Source organism: Bufo gargarizans, chromosome 1 (assembly GCF_014858855.1).
Source record: "Bufo gargarizans isolate SCDJY-AF-19 chromosome 1, ASM1485885v1, whole genome shotgun sequence".
In the NCBI taxonomy this organism is placed as follows: Eukaryota; Metazoa; Chordata; class Amphibia; order Anura; family Bufonidae; genus Bufo; species Bufo gargarizans.
The window spans coordinates 280,199,977-280,222,897 of NC_058080.1; the positions used below are offsets into that span (position 1 = coordinate 280,199,977).

The 22,921-nt window shown below is 44.5% G+C and overlaps 1 protein-coding gene across 5 annotated transcripts in view; it reads right to left on the reverse strand.

Annotated features, from left to right (window-relative positions):
* Positions 1-22,921, reverse strand: part of ARHGAP24 (Rho GTPase activating protein 24) — a 680,670-nt gene that overhangs the window by 19,889 nt on the left and 637,860 nt on the right. For all 5 annotated transcript variants that reach the window (XM_044304151.1, XM_044304143.1, XM_044304167.1 and 2 more), the window contains one exon: positions 8,471-8,603. In XM_044304151.1, the coding sequence (XP_044160086.1) occupies positions 8,471-8,603 (133 nt within the window). The remainder of the gene's footprint in view (positions 1-8,470; positions 8,604-22,921) is intronic.

Here is a 22,921-nt window from a genome sequence, read left to right on the forward strand (position 1 = left end):
GTGTGCTGTTAGTGTAGCGTGGCCGAGCTCTGTTCGATCCGCGGTACAGGAGCTTTTGTTTCCTGTACCCGGCCGGACTGACAGGAAGTGCTCACTTAGTGTGCACTTCCTGTCAGTCCGGCCGGGTACAGGAAACAAATGCTCCTGTACCGCGGATCAAACAGAGCTCGGCCACGCTACACTAGAGGTGGAAATGAGAGTGATGGGGGGGGGGGGGGGGGAGAAATAATGAGAGTGATGGGGGGGGGGGGGAGAGAAATAATGAGAGTGATGGGGGGGGGGGGGAGAGAAATAATGAGAGTGATGGGGGGGGGGGGAGAGAAATAATGAGAGTGATGGGGGGGGGGGGAGAGAATAATGAGAGTGATGGGGGGGGGGGGAGAAATAATGAGAGTGATGGGGGGGGGGAGAAATAATGAGAGTGATGGGGGGGGGGAGAAATAATGAGAGTGATGGGGGGGGGGAGAAATAATGAGAGTGATGGGGGGGGGGGAGAAATAATGAGAGTGATGGGGGGGGGGGGGAGAAATAATGAGAGTGATGGGGGGGGGGGAGAAATAATGAGAGTGATGGGGGGGGGGAGAAATAATGAGAGTGATGGGGGGGGGAGAAATAATGAGAGTGATGGGGGGGGGAGAAATAATGAGAGTGATGGGGGGGGGGAGAAATAATGAGAGTGATGGGGGGGGGGAGAAATAATGAGAGTGATGGGGGGGGGAGAAATAATGAGAGTGATGGGGGGGGGAGAAATAATGAGAGTGATGGGGGGGGGGAGAAATAATGAGAGTGATGGGGGGGAGAAATAATGAGAGTGAGGGGGGGGGGGAATAATGAGAGTGAGGGGGCGGGGGATAATAATGAGAGTGATGGGGGGGAGAATAATGAGAGTGATGGGGGGGGGGAGAAATAATGAGAGTGATGGGGGGGGGAGAAATAATGAGAGTGATGGGGGGGGGAGAAATAATGAGAGTGATGGGGGGGGGGAGAAATAATGAGAGTGATGGGGGGGAGAAATAATGAGAGTGAGGGGGGGGGGGAATAATGAGAGTGAGGGGGCGGGGGATAATAATGAGAGTGATGGGGGGGAGAATAATGAGAGTGATGGGGGGGGGGGAGAGAAATAATGAGAGTGATGGGGGGGGGGAGAAATAATGAGAGTGATGGGGGGGAGAATAATGAGAGTGATGGGGGGGGAGAAATAATGAGAGTGATGGGGGGGGGAGAAATAATGAGAGTGATGGGGGGGGGAGAAATAATGAGAGTGATGGGGGGGAGAAATAATGAGAGTGATGGGGGGGAGAATAATGAGAGTGATGGGGGGGGGGAGAATAATGAGAGTGATGTGGGGGGAGAATAATGAGAGTGATGGGGGGAGAATAATGAGAGTAATGGGGGGGGGGGGGGGAATAATGAGAGTGACAATGGAGTCCCCAGAGCCAGACTGCAGCCAGAGTCCAGATCATCTTATTGTCCTGGTGGTAAGTAGACAATGCAATATGTTTATTATTTAATTGTTTAGTTATTAATACTACATTGGAAATTAATTTTCTCAGCTGGACACCGGCCGACATGCGCTGGGAGCCTCGCCAGCGGTTAGGGTAGGGAAAAAGCACTGGCCCGTACGTAAATTTTTCCCTTCCCTAACCGCTGGTGAGGCTCCTGGTGCATGCGCAGTGTCGGCCGGTGTTCAGCTGAAAACATCCATCCGATCACTGCGCATTGGCCCATAGTTTTTCCCTACCCTAACCGCCGGCGAGGCTCCTGGCGCATGCGCTGCTGTGAAATTTCCCTAACCTGTCGTTGTGCGCCTGCGCGATGCTGCACACCTCCTCACGTCATGTCCGGTGCGACCGGAAGTGACGAGGGTAGGGAAATCTCACGAACTAGGGAAGTATAACATTACACCGGCCTTTGGGGTGTGAGGGCTGGTAACTACTTGGTTGGATAGTCAGCCAGCCTATGCCATGATGCCAGCAACAAGCATTTTTTTTTGGGGGGGGGGGGGGGGGGGCGCCACAAGGTTAGCTCGCACAGGGCGCCTGAACACCTAAGGCCGGCCCTGTCCAGGCCTGCCATGGTAAATTCCCTACTGAACAGTGCACGAAACACAGCTCAGCAGGGAGCGCTTCTGAATCCCAATCACACTAATAGATCTCTATTATGGTGAATAGGACAAGGGATCAAAAGATTAAAAGTTATTACTATAAAAGTAAGAAAAAGTTAAAAAAACAACATTTAAATATTAAAAGTTTAAATCACCCTCCCTTTCTCAATTTTACATATAAAAATATATTAACAATAAAAAATAAACATATCATGTATCGCCACGTCTGAAAATGTCTGACCTATTAAATTATTGTAAAGAATTGAATGCCATAACGAAAAAAAAAACATGAAAACCACACAATTCATTTTTTTGTCACCTTTCCTTCAACAAAATTGAATAAGGGCTCATGTACATGTCCATATGTATTTTGCAGTCCGCAAAAAAAAACAGATCCGCAAAATATATGGATGATGTCCGTATGCCATAGCTGGCCCCTAACAGAACAGTACTCTCCTTGTCCGTAATGCAAACAATAAGAGGACATGCTCTATTTTTTTGCGGAACGGACATACAGTGCTGCCCATAATTATTCATACCCCTGCCAAATTTTTACTCAAAGTTACTTTTACTTTTATTCAACCAGCAAGTAATTTTTTGACTTGAAATGACATAGGTGTCTCCCAAAAGATAATAAGACGATGTACGGGAGGCATTATTGTGGAAACAAAAACATTTCTCTGCTTTTATTTACAGTCCAAAATTATTCATACCCTTCTCAATAATCAATAGAAAATCCTTTATTGGCTATTACAGCAATCAAACGCTTCCTATAATTGCAGACCAGCTTTTTGCATGTCTCCACAGGTATTTTTGCCCATTCATCTTTAGCAATGAGCTCCAAATCTTTCAGGTTGGAGGGTCTTCTTGCCATCACCCTGATCTTGGATTCAAGTCTGGACTCTGGCTGGGCCACTCCAAAACGTTAATGTTGTTGTCTGCTAACGTTTTTCTTCACCACTTTTGCTGTGTTTTGGGTCATTGTCACGCTGAAACGTCCACTGGTGCCCAAGGCCAAGTTTCTCTGCAGACTGCCTGATGTTGTCGTTGAGAATCCTCATGTATTGCTCTTTTTTCATGGTGCCGTTTACGGTGATTAGGTTCCCTGGTCCATTGGCTGAAAAACACCCCCAAAGCATTAGGTTCCCACCACCATGTTTGACAGTGGGGATGGTGTTCTTTGGGTTGAATTCTCCTCCTTTTTTACGCCAAATGAAGGAAATATCCTTGTGACCAAACAATTCAATTTTTGTTTCATCTGACCATAACACAGAAGACCAGAAGTCTTCTTCTTTGTCCAGATGAGCTTTTGCAAAGGCCAAGCGAGCTTTTGTGTGCCTTATCTGGAGAAGTGGCATCCTCCTTGGTCTGCATCCGTGGAACCCAGCAGTGTGCAGTGTCCGTTGGATTGTCTGCCTAGAGACATTGCCACCAGCAGAGCCCAGATTCACCAGGATGGCCTTGGTGGTGATCCTTGGATTCTTTTTCACCTCTCTAACTATCCTCTTGGTCAGCACAGGTGTCACTTTTGGCTTCCGACCACTTCCTCAGAGATTTTCCACAGTGTGGAACATCTTGCATTTTTTGCTCAAAGGTAAATAAAAGCTGAGAAATGCTTGTTTTTCCCACAATAATGCCTCTTGTACATCCTCTTATTATATTTTGGGAGACACCTATGTCATTTCCCCTACAAAAATTACTTGCTGGTTGAATAAAAGTAACTTTAAGTCAAAATTTGCCAAGGGTATGAATAATTATGGGCAGCACTTTACATAAACGGAATGCATACGGAGTAACTTCTGTTTTTTTTTTCAGACCCATTGAAAATACTGAATATGACGATGCAAAATAAATGTTTTTCAAAGGTTTTCATTTTGTTACAAGTTTGGTATCGCTGTATTTGTATTGAGACGCAGAATAAGGATATTATGTCAATTTTAGCGCACAGTGAAGGCCATGATGTCAAAACCCCAAAAGCCTTGGAGGATTTATTTTTTTCAATTTAATCCTACAAAGATTTTTTTTCCTGTTTTCCAATAACAGACATGGTAAATTAAATGGTGCCTTTAAAAGATACAACTTATCCTGCATAAAATAAGCCCTCATATGGCTATGTGAACGGAAAATTTTGAATGGAGAAAAGTTATGGCTATTAAGACAAAAATGCAAAACCAAAAATGGGCCTGGTACTTAAGGCGTTAAGCTATGGAGGAAGCGAGACATTTTCAAGACCATTGTAACTGGCTTGCCTATAATGAGGCATACAATTGCCCTTTTATAATGACCATATCCGTTTTGCAGATGGACAGTCTGCAAAATATGGATACGGTCCGTGTGCCATCCACACTTTTTTTTGCATATCCCTAAACTTCAATGAGTCCATGGTCCGTATTTTCCGGACATAGTCTTTCTTTTAGCGGAACGGACATACAGATGCAGAAAGCAAATGGATGATTCATGTGCTTTTCTCATCCTTATATCTATTTGGCAATTACACAGCGCATATCCTATAGTTGGCCGCTAAATGCAGACCACGGACCCACTAAAGGGTCCGAAACAAAATGTAGATGCAACATAAACAGACAAATCTGTATTTTGTGGATCCACAATTTATGGAAGGCAGACTACATATAATGATTTGCATAAAGACTTATTTATTAGACAAATGCAGAAGGCTGCCTTAGGGTTTCCCCCTCAATAATAAAGTAGGGAATTACTGATACATTGCAATATCTAAAGGTGTTGTATGAGATCAGTCACTTTTTCCCCAGAAATAGCATCACATTCGTCCATTGGCTGTGCATGAAAAAAATGCAAACCCATAATAGTTAAGGTGCATTCACACGGCCATATCTGTCTTGCAACATGCAGATCGCGGACCCATTGAAGTCGAAGGATTCGCACTGCAATGTGGGTGCACGCGGCAGGTGCCTGTGTTTTGTGGATCTGCGGTTCGCGGTCTACAAAATGGACATGGCCGTGTGAATGCATCCTGAGGGCATTTTTTGCAGATTGGATGCAGACTCATCCATTTCAGCGAGCCGCAACAGATGCGGATAGCACACTGCAAAACACTTATGGCCATGTGCATGAGCCCTGAGAAGAAGTACAAAAACTCCTTGTCACTAAAGGGTCAGCTCTGGAGAGTTTTTTTGCTAAATAAACTCCTTACTACTGAAGGGTCAGCTCTGGAGATATTTTTTGCTAAATAAACTCCTTATTACTAGGGATGAGAGGATCCGTGGATATTCGGGTTTGCCAGGTTCGGCTGAACTGAGGGTCAAAGTTTGGGTTCGGGATCCGAACCCGAAACCTATTGAAGTCAATGAGGACCTGAACTATGCCTGTAAAATAGTCATAGTAAGACGTAGAGGGCTGCAAAAGGAAGCAAAATGGTGGTAAGAGCAGGACAATTGCCCTGCAAACAAATGTGGATAGGGAAATGACTTAAAATAACATAGAATAGAAAAAAAGAATCTTGAACTAGGAGGCGGAGGTCAAAGTGGAGTAGGAGGTTGAGGAGGCGGTAGACGTGGCGGTGTAGGTGGATTCGGCTGTGGAGGAGGAGATAGTCATTTTTTATAAATTTGGGAAGGCCCCAAAACATTGGGAAATGGAAAAGAGAATGCAAAGAGAAAGTGTGCTGGAGTATAACAATGGCTGGGTGCGGCCGGTATACTATTCAGCACAAGGTACAGACAAGTCCTGTGGGATCCATGCCTGGTTAATTTTGAGCATGAGCTTGTCCACGTTGGCTGTGGACAGGTTGCTGCGCTTGTCTGTGATCACCCCCCCTGCCGTGCTAAACACATGTTCGGACAATACACTGGCCGCAGGGCAGGCCAGCACCATGGGGCAGACCCATCAGTCAGTATGTGTAGGCATGTGCACATGTACTGTTCCACCATGTTGCTGAAATGCTGCCTCCCACTAAGACGTTCCGTATCAGATGGTGGTGCTGGTTGTTGTGGCATGCTGACAAAGCTTTTCCACATTTCTGCCATGCTAACCCTCCCTTCTGAGGTGCTGGTGGTGCCCCATCTGCTTTGGCAACTTCTTCCTCCTCCTCTGCCTTTGCCTTGTGCTTCCACTGAGCCCCGACTGTCAGGTGGGAATGCTATTAGCAGCGAGTCTTCCGATCACGCTCCAGTGAGGGAATTAAGGAAGGCATTTTGTCCTGTAGCGGGGATCCAGCAGGGTGGCCACCCAGTAATCAGCACTGGTTAGAATGTGGGCAACTCAGCGGTCGTTGTGCAGGCACTGCAGCATGTAGTCGCTCATGTCTGCCAGGCTGCCAAGAGGCAACAACAAGCTGTGCTCTGTGGTAGGTGTATTTTGTGTGTCCTCTGTATCCCCCCAGCCACGCTCCAGTGATGCCCATGAGCTGCTTTGGGTGCCACCCTGCTATGAACATGGTTCCTCCTCCTCATCATCATCATCCTCCTCCTCCTCCAGAACTGTGTCCATGCTGGACAGTTGTGTACCTGGCCTCTGTTGGTGCAGGAACCCAACCTCCGAACCACTTGTGCATGACTGGCCTGATAACCATGGAAATGATCCCTCCTCCTCTTCCTCCTGTGCCACATCCTTTTCCATTATTGCCGTAAGCATTTTTTAAGGAGACATAGAAGTGGGATAGTAATGATGAGGACGGCGTCATCGGCACTGGCCATGTTGGTGGAGTACTCGAAACAGCGCAACACGGCACACATGTCCCGCATCGAGGCCCACTCGTTGGTGGTGAAGTGGTGCTATTCCGCAGAGCGACTCACACGTGCCTGCTGCAGCTGAAACTCCACTATCGCCTGCTGCTGCTCTCACAGTCTTTCCAGCATGTGCAAGGTGGAGTTCCACCTTGTATGTACGTCGCATATGAGGCGGTGAGCGGGAAGGCAGAAGTTACGCTGCAGCGAGAGGCGAGCAGCAGTATGGTGAGAACATCGTGAACGTTCTGTCACCTACGTGCACCTAAAAAACATGTTTCATTTGGGCGTGTAGCTGGCACAGATTGACCACGTCTTCTCCCTGCAACAGGAGCTCCACCAACACCAGCAGCACCACGACCAGGACCACGTCCCTTATTTGATGCTCTCCTCATTCTTTGAGGTCACCCACTGAACTAACAGACAGATTAACTATATTAATTTCCCTGTTACGGATGCAGTGCAGGTTTACCTCACAAAAAATATGAGTATATGTCACCCACCAAACTAACAAATGGATTAACGATATAAATTTCCCGATTACGGATGCAGTGCACGTTTACCTCACAAAAAATGGGTATATGTCACCCACCAAACTAACAGACAGATTAACTATTATATTTTTGTGTTGGGGTACAAAGATGGTACATTTCACCCACAAAAAACGCCATAGGTCACCCACAGAATTAACAGCCAGATTATTTATTATATTTCTGTGTCAGGGGTACTGGTGTATTGCAACCACAAAAAAAATCACTATAGGTCACCCACAGAATAACTAGCCTGATGAGATTCCTAAGGCTAAATGCACACGTTCAGGATTCATGTGCGGAGCATCCGCACTGAAATCCGCAGGTGTTCGCAGGCAAATCTGTGGGGTCAATCCGCAACAATTGGTGCAGATTTGCATGCGGATTAGCTTGCGGATTTGGTGCGGTTTCGGTGCGGATTTTCCTAAGTGAATGAAGAACATCCGGTCAGGAAAAATAAAATAAATTGACATGCTGCGGATTTTAAAATCCACACCGCAGGTCAAAATCTGAGCGGAAAAAAATCTGCATCGTGTGCACTGAGAATTTCAAATTCTCATAGACTACAATGTACATGACCTACAGTGAGGATTTTCCGCACGCAAATCCGCATGGAAAATCCGCATGCAATCCTGATCGTGTGCATTTAGCCTAACACTCTCCCTCACTTCAGCTGCCTGCTTCCTGTCTACTCAGAGCTAATGGGCGGTTCTACACGTGATCCAGCTTGTATAGAGGCTGGGTCACATAATGCACCTGCCAATCACAGCCATGCCATTACTAGGCATGGCTGTGATAGCTTCTAAGTGCCCACAGCTTAAAAACTTGTTGATTGGCTGCCCTACAGCCTTTCAACAAGCTTTATTAAATTCCCGAACACCAAACTCGAACCCGAACTTTTGCTGCAAAGTTCAGAGTCGAGTCCGGGTACCCGAGCTCACAGAGTTCGGTACAGACCCAGACTTTGCAGTTCGGGCTTGCTCAACACTACTTACTACTGAAGGGTCAGCTCTGGAGATTTTTTTTATAGTACTCAACATAGTACTTGTTTTTTCCAGAATAAATAAATAAAGATTGGGAAAATATTTGATTAACACGACGACTACCCCTCCCTCCAGTCTCAGGCTACTCACTGATTCTTCCTCCTTGCTCAGCTGTTTTGCACATGAGAGGAAATCTTCATACTTTGAATATGGGATGACAGGCTCTGGCAGCTCACGCAGGTACAGCTTCAAAAGGGAGGCTACCGTGTGGACATCTGTATTACTGTAGATAACAGAGAAGAAGGATGTGGTTAATGCTTATGGAGGAGCAACAATATGCAGAGCCATTGCATGTCTAAGCTCTACTGTGGTTTAATACATAATTTCTGTATTATGCCTAGAAAACAACCGTTTTCATTTTCTCTCTGTCTGCATTTACCTTCATGTCAAGTTAAATAAATCTGTGAATTAGTAATTTCTCTCTAAGAGTGTCCCTATTGACAGATGAACCTGAAATATTAAAAAAGCAGCACAGGGAGAAATACAATCCATCAAAATCAAGTGTAACGTTATATGTTTTATGTAGGTCTGATTAAACCAGGAAATAAAAAATGAGTACACAGTCTGCTGCCAATTTCTATCAGCCGTGCAAATATCGACAACATAATAGAATTTTCATTATAGTACACGCGGTGTCAGAGAGGAACTTGAATGAGTAACTAGTAAGATGGACACCTAAGAATCAGAGGCTGCTGAAGTTGTCTCCTCTGCATATGGAACCATTGATGTAGAGCAGGGATCAGCAACCTCCGGTGCTCCAGCTGTACTGAAACTACAACTCCCAGAATCTTCCTTTTACTTCTATGGGAGTTACAGTACAAGAACAGCCAAGTATGTTTGTATGTTTCATGCTGGGAGTTGTAGCTTTACAGAAGCTGGAGTGTCAAAGGTTGTTGACCCCTGATATAGAGAGAGCAGGAATTTCTGATGCACAGAACTTTAGGGCCTGTGAGATTACATGAGATGTCCTCTGTACAATACATTATTTCTTTAGTTATTTATTTTGCTCACGTATATACTGTGGGGTTTTCGCTCTGGTAGACAGGATTAGCAGATGCAGTATAGAGGCAACAACAAGTTTTTTGGATCAAACAGTTCAGTGTTTTATTCACACTTTAGGCAAGTGACAAAACAAGCTGTCATAAACAAGCAAAAAGTCACCTCGCGGTGTTGGTGGTAATTCACACCATGCGTCAATTCTGCCTCAAAGAGTCCTTGAGCATAGCAGCACCAACCTGTTTTCATGCCAAACAGGTAGCAAGCCTTCATCCATCTGAGCCCAGCTGTCTATTTAAGGACAGCCAGGTGCTGCCAAAACCTTCACCTGGCTGTAAATCAGCCTAGCAGCACATGCTAGGAGGAAAATACCTGTTTTCCCAGACCAAACCTCTCACTGTGTCACATACCCCCTCGCTTTGTTCAGCCCTGAGGGAGTGAACACATGCCATCCGCATTTCCCTGTAACCGGCCTGCCCTGTGTTCCACCAAAAACTTAAAGTTTTGTAGGGAGAGAAACCATTGGGTGACCTGGGCATTTCTGTCCTTGGCCTGGCTCATCCACTTGAGTGGGGAGTGATCAGTCACCAGGCGGAATTTTCTCCCCAATAAATAATAGAGGAGAGACTCAAGTGGCCACTTGATAGCCAAGCACTCTCTCTTTCTCCACTATACTATACCGGGTCTTGGCTGGGGTGAGCTTACGGCTGAGGAAGACAACGGGATTCTCCTCCCCGTTGACTTCCTAAGACAGTATAGCACTGATGCCTACTTCGGAGGCATCGGTCTGTACTGTAAACACCCTTTTGAAGTCGGGCATCACCAAAACTGGGGACTCACACAGGGACGACTTCTAAGCGGTGAAAGCCTCTTCCGCCCGATCATCCCAGCGAACCATCATTGACATGTGTCCCTTCAAGAAACCTGTCAAGGGCGCAGCTAGAGTAGCAAAGTGGGGAGCAAATCTCATGTAATAATAGCCCACCATTCCCAGGAATTACTTTATTTGCCTAGTGGTTACAGGTCTGGGCCTATACCGTGTCGTCTCTATTTTGTTCACTTGGGGTTTGATGACTCTGCACCCAATGACATACCCCAGTAACTTAGTCTCTTCTAACCCTATCGCACATTTTTTGTGTTTAGTGGTTAGACCAGCTTTCCGAAGGGAGTCCACTACAGCCTGCACTTTGGGTAGGTGACTTTCCCAGTCGGTACTGTGGATGACAATATCGTCCAGGTAAGCCGAAGCGTACAGACGATGTGGACGAAGCACAATGTCCATTAGTCGCTGAAAAGTGGCGGGGGCGCCATGCAGACCAAAGGGTAAGACCTTATAATGATACAGCCCCTCAGGTGTGATGAAGGCAGTTTTATCTTTGGCAGCCTCCGTTAAGGGCACCTGCCAGTACCCTTTCGTGAGGTCCAAAACAGAAAATATCGGGCTTGTCCTAATGTCTCGAAGAGCTCATCCACCCGGGGCATGGGATACGCATCGAACTTGGAAATCTCATTAAGTTTTAGAAAGTCGTTACAAAACCTCAACGTCCCGTCCGGATTGGGTATCAATACTATAGGACTGGCCCACTCACTTTTTGACTCCTCAATGACGTCTTGCTGCAAGCCTCAGGTACCCGGTATGGTTTTAATCGGACTTTTGCCTGAGGCTCAGTGACAATATCATGCTGGATTATGGAAGTGCGTCCAGGGAGGTCCAAGAACACATCCGTGTTCCGACTAACCAACTGCCTGGCCTTCTGAGTCTGTTTAGAGGAGAGGCTGTCAGCAATTTTCACTGTGGCAACCGCCTCTCTTTCATCAGACAGAGGGACCGGAACCTATTCTCCTAGAAAACCCAGCTGCGGGCTGTTTTCTGTACAGGTTTCCCTATCTTTCCACGGTTTGAGTAAATTCACATGGTAAACCTTTCGCCGCCCTGGCTGGTGTATCTTGTAGTTTACATCTCCAATTTTCTCGAGTACCTCGTAGGGCCCCTGCCACCTAGCCAGGAACTTACTGTCCACGGTTGGCACCAGAACCAAAACCCAATCACCCGGGTTAAAGATCCGGACCCAAGCCTGCAGATTATAGACCCGACTCTGGGCTCGCTCAGCTGCCTTCATATGCTCACTAACAAGAGGCAACACTGTCTCTATCCAATCTTGCATCTGGGTAACGTACATAATGACACTTTTATGTGGAGTGGGTTGTCCACGTCCAAGAGACCAAGAGGGTGTCTGCCATATAGCAGTTCGAAGGGCGAGAACCCAGTAGAGGCCTGGGGTACCTCTCGCACTGCGAACATAAGATAGGGCAGAAGGAGGTCCCAGTCCTTCCCATCTTTAGACACTACCTTTCTCAACATATTTTTTAATGTTTGGTTAAACCTTTCTACCAGAATGTCCATTTGCAGATGGTAAACGGACGTTCGCAGTTGTTTTATGTGCAGCAACTTACAGAGTTCCCTCATCACCTTGGACATAAAAGGGGTCCCTTGGTCTGTCAGAAACTCTTTAGGTAGTCCCATTCAGGCAAACATCTCCACTAACTCCTTAGCTATGAGTTTGGCCGAGGTATGTCGCAGTGGCACCGCCTCCGGGTACCGAGTGGCGTAGTCTAGAATGACTAAGATGTGGTGATCCCCTCTGGCGGACTTCAGTACTGGGCCTATGAGGTCCATAGGTATTCGGTCAAACGATACTTCGATAATCGAGAGAGGTACTAGGGGACTACGGAAATGTGGCTGGGGGCTAGTTATCTGGCAGGTCGGGCAAGACTTACAAAACTCTTCCACTTCTTTGAATATGTTGGGCCAGTAAAACCGCTGTAGAATATGATCCTGAGTTTTCTGCAGCCCCAGGAGATCCCCGAGAAAGTGTTGGTGGGCTAGATCTAACACAAGCTTGCGATAAGCCTTGGGGACCACCAACTGTTCAATAAGCTCACCCCGTAGTTGGTTTACCTGATACAACATATCCTGATGAACCACAAAACTGGAAAACACTGACTCTGCCCAAGGTTGTTGTGTTTCACCATCTACTATTAGCAAATATTCCCAAGCGGGATAGGGTTGGGTCCCGACGTTGGGCAGTAGTGATGGCCTTGCGGTTCGCCTGGCGGTCGGTTCACGGCGAACTTTGCACGTTCGCGATCCGCCGAACATGTGAACATATGGCGATGTCCACACATGCCATATTCTTTTCCATTGCGCCGAACTTTGACCCATGACACATCCATCAGGTGGGACAAGACAGCCAATTGAGACATTTCAGCACATGGACACTCCCCCAACCCTATAAAAGAACCCGATATGGCAGCCATTTTACATTATGTGTTTTGCCAGTGCAGGGAGAGGTTGCATTTTGGAGTAGGGATAGGCTGTTAGGAACTTAAGGATACCAAACTCTAGCTCATAGGGCCACAAAAGTCCTTTTAAGGACTGGTAACGTTGTGCTATTGATAGGTGTGATACACAGAGAGGTGTGATATACTTATAATATAGTATATTATAGTGCATTTGTACGCTTCCAGAAAATACTGATTGAGGCCTGCCATATATCAGCTTCCACAAAATAGTGATAGAGGTTTTCCATATACCTGCGTCCACAAAATTACTGCTTGAGGGTGATATACCAGCTTCAACTAACAACTGATTGAGGCCTTCCATATATCACTGATTTTGTGGAAGCTGATATATGGCAGGCCTCAATCAATTGTTAGTTGAAGCTGTTATATCACCCTGAAGCAGTAATTTTGTGGATGCAGCTATAAGGAAAACCTCTATCACTATTTTGTGGAAGCTGATATATGGTAGGCCTTAATCAGTTGTTAGTTGAAGCTGGTATATTACCCTCAAGCAGTAAGTTTGTGGACGCAGGTATATGGAAAACCTATATTACTATTTTGTGGAAGCTGATATATTGCAGGCCTCTTTTTCTCCTCCTCCTACTCCATCCTCTGTCTTCTTCTCGGCTGACTCCTCCTTTTCCACTGCTACCGCCTCTTCCACTGCACCCCCAAAGCTCCCCAGAACCTATTCGATGTGCCAGGTGAGACGTTGTCATGCTGTGTGTGTAGACAGGGGTGTGTAGAGGGGTGTGTAGACTTTATATCCACTATATACAGGGGTCGAGTCCAGGGGGAACGCGTGGGAACGGCGTTCCTGCACTTTTTTCATGGCAGGAACGCTGTTCCCTTTCATCTGTGTGCGGCGGGGCAGGCAGTGTGCGGCGGGGCAGGCACTGAGATGAGCGCTTCCATTGTGGAAGTGAAGCGCTCATCTCCATGGTGATCTGTTTATATCGCTGTCCTCAGGACAGCGATACAAACAGAAGGGTAGTGTCTAAACTCCTGACACCAAACGGACTTTCTGACGTCACACTATCACGTGACATTTCTAGGTCACGTGGGTCGGCAGCCAGCGCGCGCTTCAGAAGTTCTATTACAGCAGGAAGGTCAGGCATGGCTGCTCTGCGCACCAGCGTCTTTAGCACTGACAGGGGAGAGTGTCTGCCTGAGAGGGACATGTGAAGCCTGTGGAGGGGGCTGACAATTCTGTGAGGTGTGCCATGTGGGATGGGGGGACTATGGTGTGGGATTGTATGATGGGGGGGACTATGGTGTGGGATTGTATGCGGGGGGGGCGCTGCTGTGTGGGATTGTATGCAGGGGGGGGGGGGGCGCTGCTGTGTGGGATTGTATGGGGGGGCGCTGCTGTGTGGGATTGTATGGGGGGGGCTCTGCTGTGTGGGATTGTATGCGGGGGGGGGGGGGGGAAGGCGTTTGCATTGCATCTTGGGTGAGTTCCCACACTTTTTTTCCCAGGACTTGACCCCTGACTATATATATATATATTTATATAAAAACAAATGCAGACAGTTATAGCCACTATTACCTCATGTACTTCAAACAATAACTATAATATATAACTGAACACATATATAAAAAAGCACGATACTGATATGTGAGGTACGAGGTATAATAGATGCAGTGTGTACAGATATATAGTATATAGAGCAGTGTACTGATATGTGAGGTACAAGGTATACATGCAGTGTGTACAGATATACAGTATATACAACATTGTACTGATATGTGAGGTACGAGGTATAATAGATAGTATAATTACATTCTTCCGATGGGGCCTATTGATTTCTGTGTATGCCCCTGATTGTATAGTAGCCATGCAGAGGGTAACCTGAAGATCCTGGGCTCCAGTGCAAAATCTGTAAAAATGCTCTCAACTATAACATGCTTTACATAAAAATGATGTGGTTTTTAGGGCATGCCATCTGGGTGCACCAGCTACCTCTACACCACCAATAGCTATGCCACTGCAGCCAGGATCTTCAAGTTATATCTTGGAATGGCATCAAATGACACACAAGCAACCTGTTTTCAGACATGTGTGAAGTGAGAACATTGTGAATGATATGGTTATGTACAGGACTCCTGAAGATACTACATATGGTGACATACTACTGCGTAGCATACCTCATGAAGTTATTTTTCTACCGGCTGATAACTGTACCACTAACTTTTCTAGAAATGAAAAAAGTTATAATGTTTAATTTCACTGTAAGCAATAAAATGAGATTTTCTTTTAATGGACAATTTTGGGCTCTAACCTATTTGGCCACTTGATGTCGGCACATATAATATTCCATTACTAAAGGGTCACTGAGTTTTGAGAAAACTTTTTATATGTCAGTGATGTTGGTGATCTGAGTGCTGAGACCTTCACTAACTGCGAGAATGAGAAGCGCTCACATATCATGCTGCCTTTCCTCACTGCAGAAACAGATGTGAGATGGACTCAGTAGACAGTCTTCTCTCTCTCTTCGTTTTAGTGGATTTCAGCACTCAGGCCCCACTTGTCAAAACTTTTGATAGGTCACTATCAATTTTTCTCGAAACTCAGTGACCCTTTAAATGTTTCATGGGTAGACATGACAAAATGAAAGCAGTTCTCACAAAAAAAGTATTTCCCTTTAACATAGAGTACAGATGTCACATTTATTTTTGTGCGCTAGTCCTTTTTTTATGACTACTTTGATAGTTTCGAAAAATACGAGAAAGGGTTGGGCATAAGAAATATCATAAAATGCACCAATATTATTTAATATTTGCACCATTTTCTGCCACAAATTATCTGTGTTTATGTTTGCCAGCCATAAGAGTTTGGCCTCTTTTACATGGTTAGTATTTTGCATCAGTATTTGTGAAACCTACAGAGAAAAGGTATAATATAAATATTTGTGCCTCTTCTCTGCTTTGGACCCACTCCTAGTTTTGGCTTACAAATACCGATGCAAAAATACTGACCAAGTGAAACAGGCCTCATGTCTAGGAAATTGCATCCAATATATTATGCAGTGTTTGTCATTATAATAGATGCGGTGCAGTTACATCAGTTTCTCCAGCTTTATACTCTCCATAAATCTTCTCTTCTTAATCACATACACAATGAAACATATGTAACGACCTAAAACTACCACTAGATGGCAGAATATCACAGCAAATTTTTGTCTCATGGAGGAAAACAGGACAGCTGATAACGTAACATTTTATCTTTAGAAAAGTAGATTTTATAATCTAACTAAATGATTTATTGTCCTTTATTTACTGATAATACAACACAAAGAAACAGAATAGAACCAAATACTTGACCAGCCAAAGTATGATTTTGTGTCACAATAACTGCATAGGAAACATATAACACTACTTGGTCACCAGCATAATCTTTTTGGCAGGTGGATAAATCATTCCTGCTCTGTTTAAGAATGCTATTTTCAAAGAATTCTTCACAGTCATATGAACATTATGGGAGACTTGACTTAATTCTTAAAGGGGTCGTCCATGATTTTACAAGTGATGGCCTAACCTGAGGATAGGCCATCACTTGCTGACTTGCAGGGGTCTGACACCCCGCACTCCTGCCAATTAACTCTAAGGCAGCTGATGACATATTGGATGGAGCTGTCTAGCTCAGGTGCCGATTTCTGGCACTGGGGCTACTGCAGAACACCTGATTGGTAGGGGGCAGTGTTGGACCCCCACTGGCACACATGATACGGGGGTATTTTGTATTGACACACATTATAATTGGGTATTTTGTACTGGCACACATTAAGGGGACATTTTTCTACTGGCACACATTACAAGGACAATTATTACTACATTATTACTGGGGAACATGATTACTAGTATAGGCACAATGCTGACATTATTACTATTGGTGTATTGTTAACTCTAAGTGCACTCTAGCAGAGAATTATGACTATTGTTGGGACTTTGGAGAGCACTACTACTGTTGGGGGAGCTCTGGCACAGTATCTGCTTAGCACAATTACTATGTTTACGTCACTATTAAAGTCAGTGACACTATTTGCTGGACAGTGTGTGCCAATGAGCATTAAAGGGGCACTATCTGTGTAGTAAAAGTATTTTCAGGGGGACTGTTTCTGCAGAATAGTATTGGAGATGGAGAGCACAGTGGGCACAATATTGGGGGCATAGGATGGATTGTTCAGAGGGTGGGAGGATGATTGAAAAGTAGGAACCTAAGATGTCTGTTTGTCAAACTCTGCAGAGACAAGAGATGGCTGAAATAAATCATCATGGCGATCTGGTCTGAATGGAGGTGAAAAAGAAATATACAAGGGAGAAGGTCAATTGAAAGGAGTTCAACTGACCAAGGGAAATGGGAAAACGTATGAAAGTGCCAATCCAAGCTGAGAGTGGGTGGAGAATGTAATTTCTCGGTGGTACAGTAGTGCACAATAAAATAAAGGGAAGATTAAAACAAACAGACAATGGTCACTTCCAGCAACAGTAACAGCAGGAGATTACGTATTTTACTTGCTGCCGATGAAGGGGAAACCTTGATCCCCGAAACGCGTTGAGCCAGATATTGTACATTAAAGGTGATTTGATCAGAAGCGCTGTGCCTCGCTGCCATCATTCACAGTGATTCTACACACGATCCTGGCCAGGGGGGATCTTTCACAGGTGTCATGTGCTTATCCTGCTGACGACCCCCCAGTGAAGTAAGTGAATCACTGGATGTTTCCCATCCATTTTATCTCATGCTTTTATCTCTTGTTTTTAACCTCGTGTTTTTAATCTCCTGCTGTTACTGTTGCTGGAAGTGACCATTGTCTGTTTGTTTTAATCTTCCCTTTATTTTATTGTGTACTACTGTACCACCGAGACATTACATTCTCCACCCACTCTCAGGTTGGATTGGCGCTTTCGTACGTTTTCCCATTTCCCTTGGTCAGTTGAACTCCTTTCAATTGACCTTCTCCGTTGTGTATTTCATTTTTACATAGAGTGCCTTCATTGGACACTTCTTTAGCTGCCTTCCTTGCACTATTCAGACCTACTGTACCACTCTGTACCACCACTGTCGGCGCCTACTTTCACACACTCTGGGGATTTTTCCAGATCCTTGAGTGGTTGAATTAACTTCCTTTTTTCTTCCTACTGAATGGAGGTGACCAGGAAAGAGAACATCTACATCAGTGAAGATGTCAGTGGATGTAAGAAGTATGTGGTGCTTTATTACCCTGTATGTTTTGTAGCACTTTATGTTATGTTTTCCAAGTATGTCTTTAATAGTGGGGCTGTAGGCAGGGCTGGCTCTATAATAAGGCAGACCAAGCTTGAGGGCAAATACATAACTTGCAGACTTGCCCCGCCAGGCCCGGCCCCCCGCCCCAGCCTGCAGGTGTGCCGTTCGGCCCCGGCCCTCATCTCCTCACAGAGCGGCAGGCAGGATCAGCAGCAGCGCGGCATCTGCAACACAGACAGTCACTGGGTCGGGGGGGTGTGAATGCCAAGTGGTGCTGTGGCGGGTGGCAGGCAGCAGCAACTGGTGTAGACTGGAGGCGGAGCTGTTGGTGGCGAGTAACTGTGCGGACAAATGTCTCTGAGTAGTCTGTCTGTGCGGCCCACAGGGAGAAATGTATGTGGAATGTGGGGAGGGGGGGGGTGGAATGTGGCAACATGAATGGAGGGGAAAAAATGTAACAACATGGATGGATGGGGAGAAACGTGGCAACATGGATGGAGGGGGAGAAATGTGGTAACATGGATGGAGGGGGAGAAATGTGGCAACATGGATGGAGGATGAGAAATGTGGCAACATGGATGGAGGGGGAGAAATGTGGCAACATGGATGGAGGGAGAAATGTGGCAACATGGATGGAGGGGGAGAAATGTGGTAACATGGATGGAGGGGGAGAAATGTGGCAACATGGATGGAGGATGAGAAATGTGGCAACATGGATGGAGGTAAGAAATGTGGCAACATGGATGGAGGGGGAGAAATGTGGCAACATGGATGGAGGGGGAGAAATGTGAGGGCTGATGTGACATAGGTGATTCGACATGGAGAGGGAGAAATGTGACATGGAGGGGGAGAAATGTGACATGGAGGGATGAGAAATGTGTATTGAGGGGGTGAAATGTGACATGAACGGGGAGAAATGTGACATGGAGGCTTTGAGAGGGAGAAATGTGACATGGGGGGGTGAGAAATGTGTATTGAGGGGGTGAAATGTGACATGGATGGGGAGAAATGTGACATGGAGGCTTTGAGGGGGAGAAATGTGACATGGGGGGCTGATGGCTGACATGGGGGGCTTATGGCTGACATGGGGGTCTGATCTGAGGTCTGATTAACATTAGGGGTCTGATTGCTGGTCTGACCTGAGGTGTAATGGAATTTTTTTTTCTTATTATCCTCCTCTAAAACCTAGGTGCCTCTTATGGGTGAAAAATACGGTCCTCAAACCAGCGATTGTCTGAAGCACAGAGAAGATACCAGGACCACACAGAGGAGAAGCCAGCTGATGCAGACAGGACCAGGGCCAGCTTTGCTTGTGTTGACAAAAATCCTTGCACCGGCCCTGGCTGTAGGGAAGGAATTAGGTAGAGAATTGCCTTCTGCCACAAAGCAATGATGGACTGACAATAGATGTGTGATGTTTTATTAAAATGTCAGTGTGGTAAAGTGCATAATGTATGGTATAGGAACTGTGCCTGTGCTGTATATTACGCCTCTGCGCTAAAAGTAAATGTGTTTTATTTATTGTACTGTGTTCACAGTATACCTTACATTTGTGTTCTGTGATGACAACAGATTGTAAATAAATGCTGTTTTCAATTTAAGAAACAAGCAAAAAACAAACAAGAAAAGAGCTGTTTGTTGGTGTGAGATACTGAAGGAAGACTGATTTGCACATCTCCTTATCAGCAAAGCATAATATGGGGACTCAGTTTTATTTTCCTTTAGGAAGGAAATCTGATTTGCACATCTGTGCAAAGGAGTGTTACGAGTCTGTCTCTCTCTCTCTCATTCTGCTTTGCCTGAAACAAAGCTCAAAAAGTTCATGTTCAGTACAATCAGAATTTTTTTTGTGACAAATTTGTAACTAAATCCATTTTCTTTAAAGCAACCATTTTCACCACCTAAAGCAAGAGTTGAGACCATCACATCTCCTGAACAGTGTGGAGACCTACTGGTTATGAGGTCCACTGCAATGTGCCCCCCTTTATGTAGGTTTACAATACAGAATCCTCACAGAAGTTCAGCTGTGTAGACATACCATACTTCTTGCAAAACCTGTGTGAGGGCACAGTGTTAGGCCCTCTGTGGCTGCCTCCTTAATGTTTACCCTTTGGGCGATTATTTCCCTTTATGAGTTATTTGCTCTCTTTAATATGTATTATCTGTATTGTACTTTATGATGCATATATCCATAAGGGTTTGTTTTACTATGACCAGTGCACTTTCTATTATTATGAAATTTTGTCAGGCATTTGCCTTGAATTAAATGGAATTTTCTTGTTCTCCTTTGGGTATGGTATAGAGTCGTGAGGTCCTTTATTATGATATTTATAGAATGTGATTCCCAAAAGTTTTGGATTCTCTAAAATACAAATTTTTCGAAGAAAATGTAGCAAATTGGATTCATGCAGAATTTGATAATTTCTAGAATCTCTCAGTACTTTTGACTCTCTTTATCCCAAAGTGGCTAACATTGCTAAATAGAAGCAAGAAAAGGAAATGCAAACATGGGCAGAACAGATAAAGCATACCTTAGAAAAGCCATTCCAGCAACATATAAAAAAAACATCCTGAAGTGTCTGCTGGTTGTTCCTTATCTGTGAAGTGTCCTTTGTTAACTATCTCAACCCCTGCCAAACCCTTTTTTCTGCTCAAGATTGATGTCTCCTCCAGCCCCCTCCCTAATCTTATGTTCTGTATAGGAGATGTCAATCTTAACCACATGGGAGGAATATGTAAACTTCTATGTATTTTATATATTTATAGTAGAATATTTATAAGAAACAAGTACAATATTATTGGTTTATAGTAATAGTCATGGTTTGTTATGTTTGTTAATGCAAGCATTAAGGTACCATGCTTTATATTGTTCTTTTGACCTACATGGTATCGACAGATCATCAGGGCAGTATGTCAGCTATTTGAAGGATGTGTAGACAAAGCCATATATGCACAACTGCATTTGGGGCTGAGCATTTCCTGCCTTTTGATACCATATATTTTTGTAATTTAAATCGTATATTTATATGTGGAGGTGTATAAACTCCAATCTAAATGCGCCTTGATTACCATCCATAGGCAGCCGTTAGGAGCAACTGTGAGGCCTGCAACATATCAGCCAGCCATGGGTGGGACTCTAAGCCTCCTCCCTCCTCCCATTGTATGTGTGGTTAGTCACGCTGGAGGGAACTGGGCGCTGTTTGCTGTGAGTCGGACCTTACGCTGCTGTAATTTGTCCACTGGCTTCTGGAACTACCCATACGGTACAGGTAGGTTTAGCGTTAGGTCCGGTGCCACTTGAGAAACCATGGCGTGGTGTGCGGGCTCAGGCATGTCTTTAATATAATGATATACTGGCTAAAGTCTCATTTTTAACATCAGTGTGAGGGTTTAGTCAGATGTTACCACAGTAGTGCACCTATTCTTGTAACTATTTAAAGCCAAGTTACTATACTGATATGGGTTAGCAGGAGCCCAATGACAGATGGAAAGGAGTGTGACTGAAAGATCAGACAACACGGTTTGTTTGTAGTATGCAACCACGGAGACACATGGGTCTGCTAAATGCACGAAATGCAACATTTTAATACTATTCATATTTAAGATGATTTGTACATTTACTTTATTTTTAAAGAACAGACCAATAGAAATATAGTTGCTAACGTGTCCATATCCTGGCTTTTAGCAATGTATCAACATAGGTAAAATAAACATGTAAGCTTTACTTTCAGCTACTTTCTGTGTTTTACAGGATTACATACACAGTCGAAATGTTAAGTCTCTCAAGATGTTTTTAGAATGAGAAAAATAAAAACAAAACTGTGTGTTTTATTGCTGTAGGAGCAGGTTTAAGTCTGCAGAATTACACTGCACTCCCACATTTAATTTGCGAAATTCCCTAGTAAGACACCAATTAGTCTGATTTACAGATACCAAGATTCTGCTGAGCAAGAAGCCTGCTTCATAATGCACAGAACTCACGGTATTTGCTAAACCGTCTATACGAATAAGAGGATTATTTCAGAAGGTTTAATATGATTCAATGAGCAAGGGATTTATTTTGCACAATTAAAAAAATAGTGTATATGTATATCTTCGTGACATGTTATTTTTTTTAACATTTTTAACAAAAACTAGACCAAAATGCAGAATCTGTGTGAAAAACTAAGTACACCCATATAGCTAGATTAGGAATTTAGAGGCTAAGTATCAGCCAAGTGCTGCTAATCAAATGCTTTTGGTATGAACACAAAGCCAAGGAGGAAATACCTCAACGATGATCTTAGAGAAGCAATTATTGCTGCCCATCAATCTGGGAAGGGTTATAAGGCCATTTCCAAACAATTTGAAGTCCATTATTCTAGAGATGGGCGAGACTGATTATTTAAAAGTGGGAATACTGAAGACAGCTAACAATCTTCTCATTAGTTGATGTCCCAGCAAATTCACAAAATTGCAAAAATAAATAAAAAATACATATAAAGACTCTAAAGGCCTCTGCATGTTAAAGGAGTTATCCCATGACTAATGTAAAAAATTCTAATCAGACATCATATAGTACATGACAACCTCTTTCTAACAAAGCTAGAACCAGCCCTGTACCTCACATGGATCCAGAGATCTCCCCATTCATTGCTCTGCTAGATTGATATCAAGCTGACAGCTCATAGGGAGTGTCTTCTCTGCTGCAGCTAAGGGGGCGTGTCCATGCTCTCCCTATCCCAGCTCAGGAGCCAGTTGAAGGATGAAACTGAGCATGTGCGGCCATCTCAGTGAGCAGGTCAAAGAAATAAGAAAAAGAACAAACAGCAGGTGGCGCTATACAGATACATTTTATTGCATAACTCAGTGGCTGTGCTAAATTTGTAATTACATGCAATTACTAAAGTATTTAGATCCAGGAGCTGGTTTGAAAACTGTAGAATATTTTTCGTGGGACAATCCCTTTAAGTGTGGAAGTTCATGACAGTACA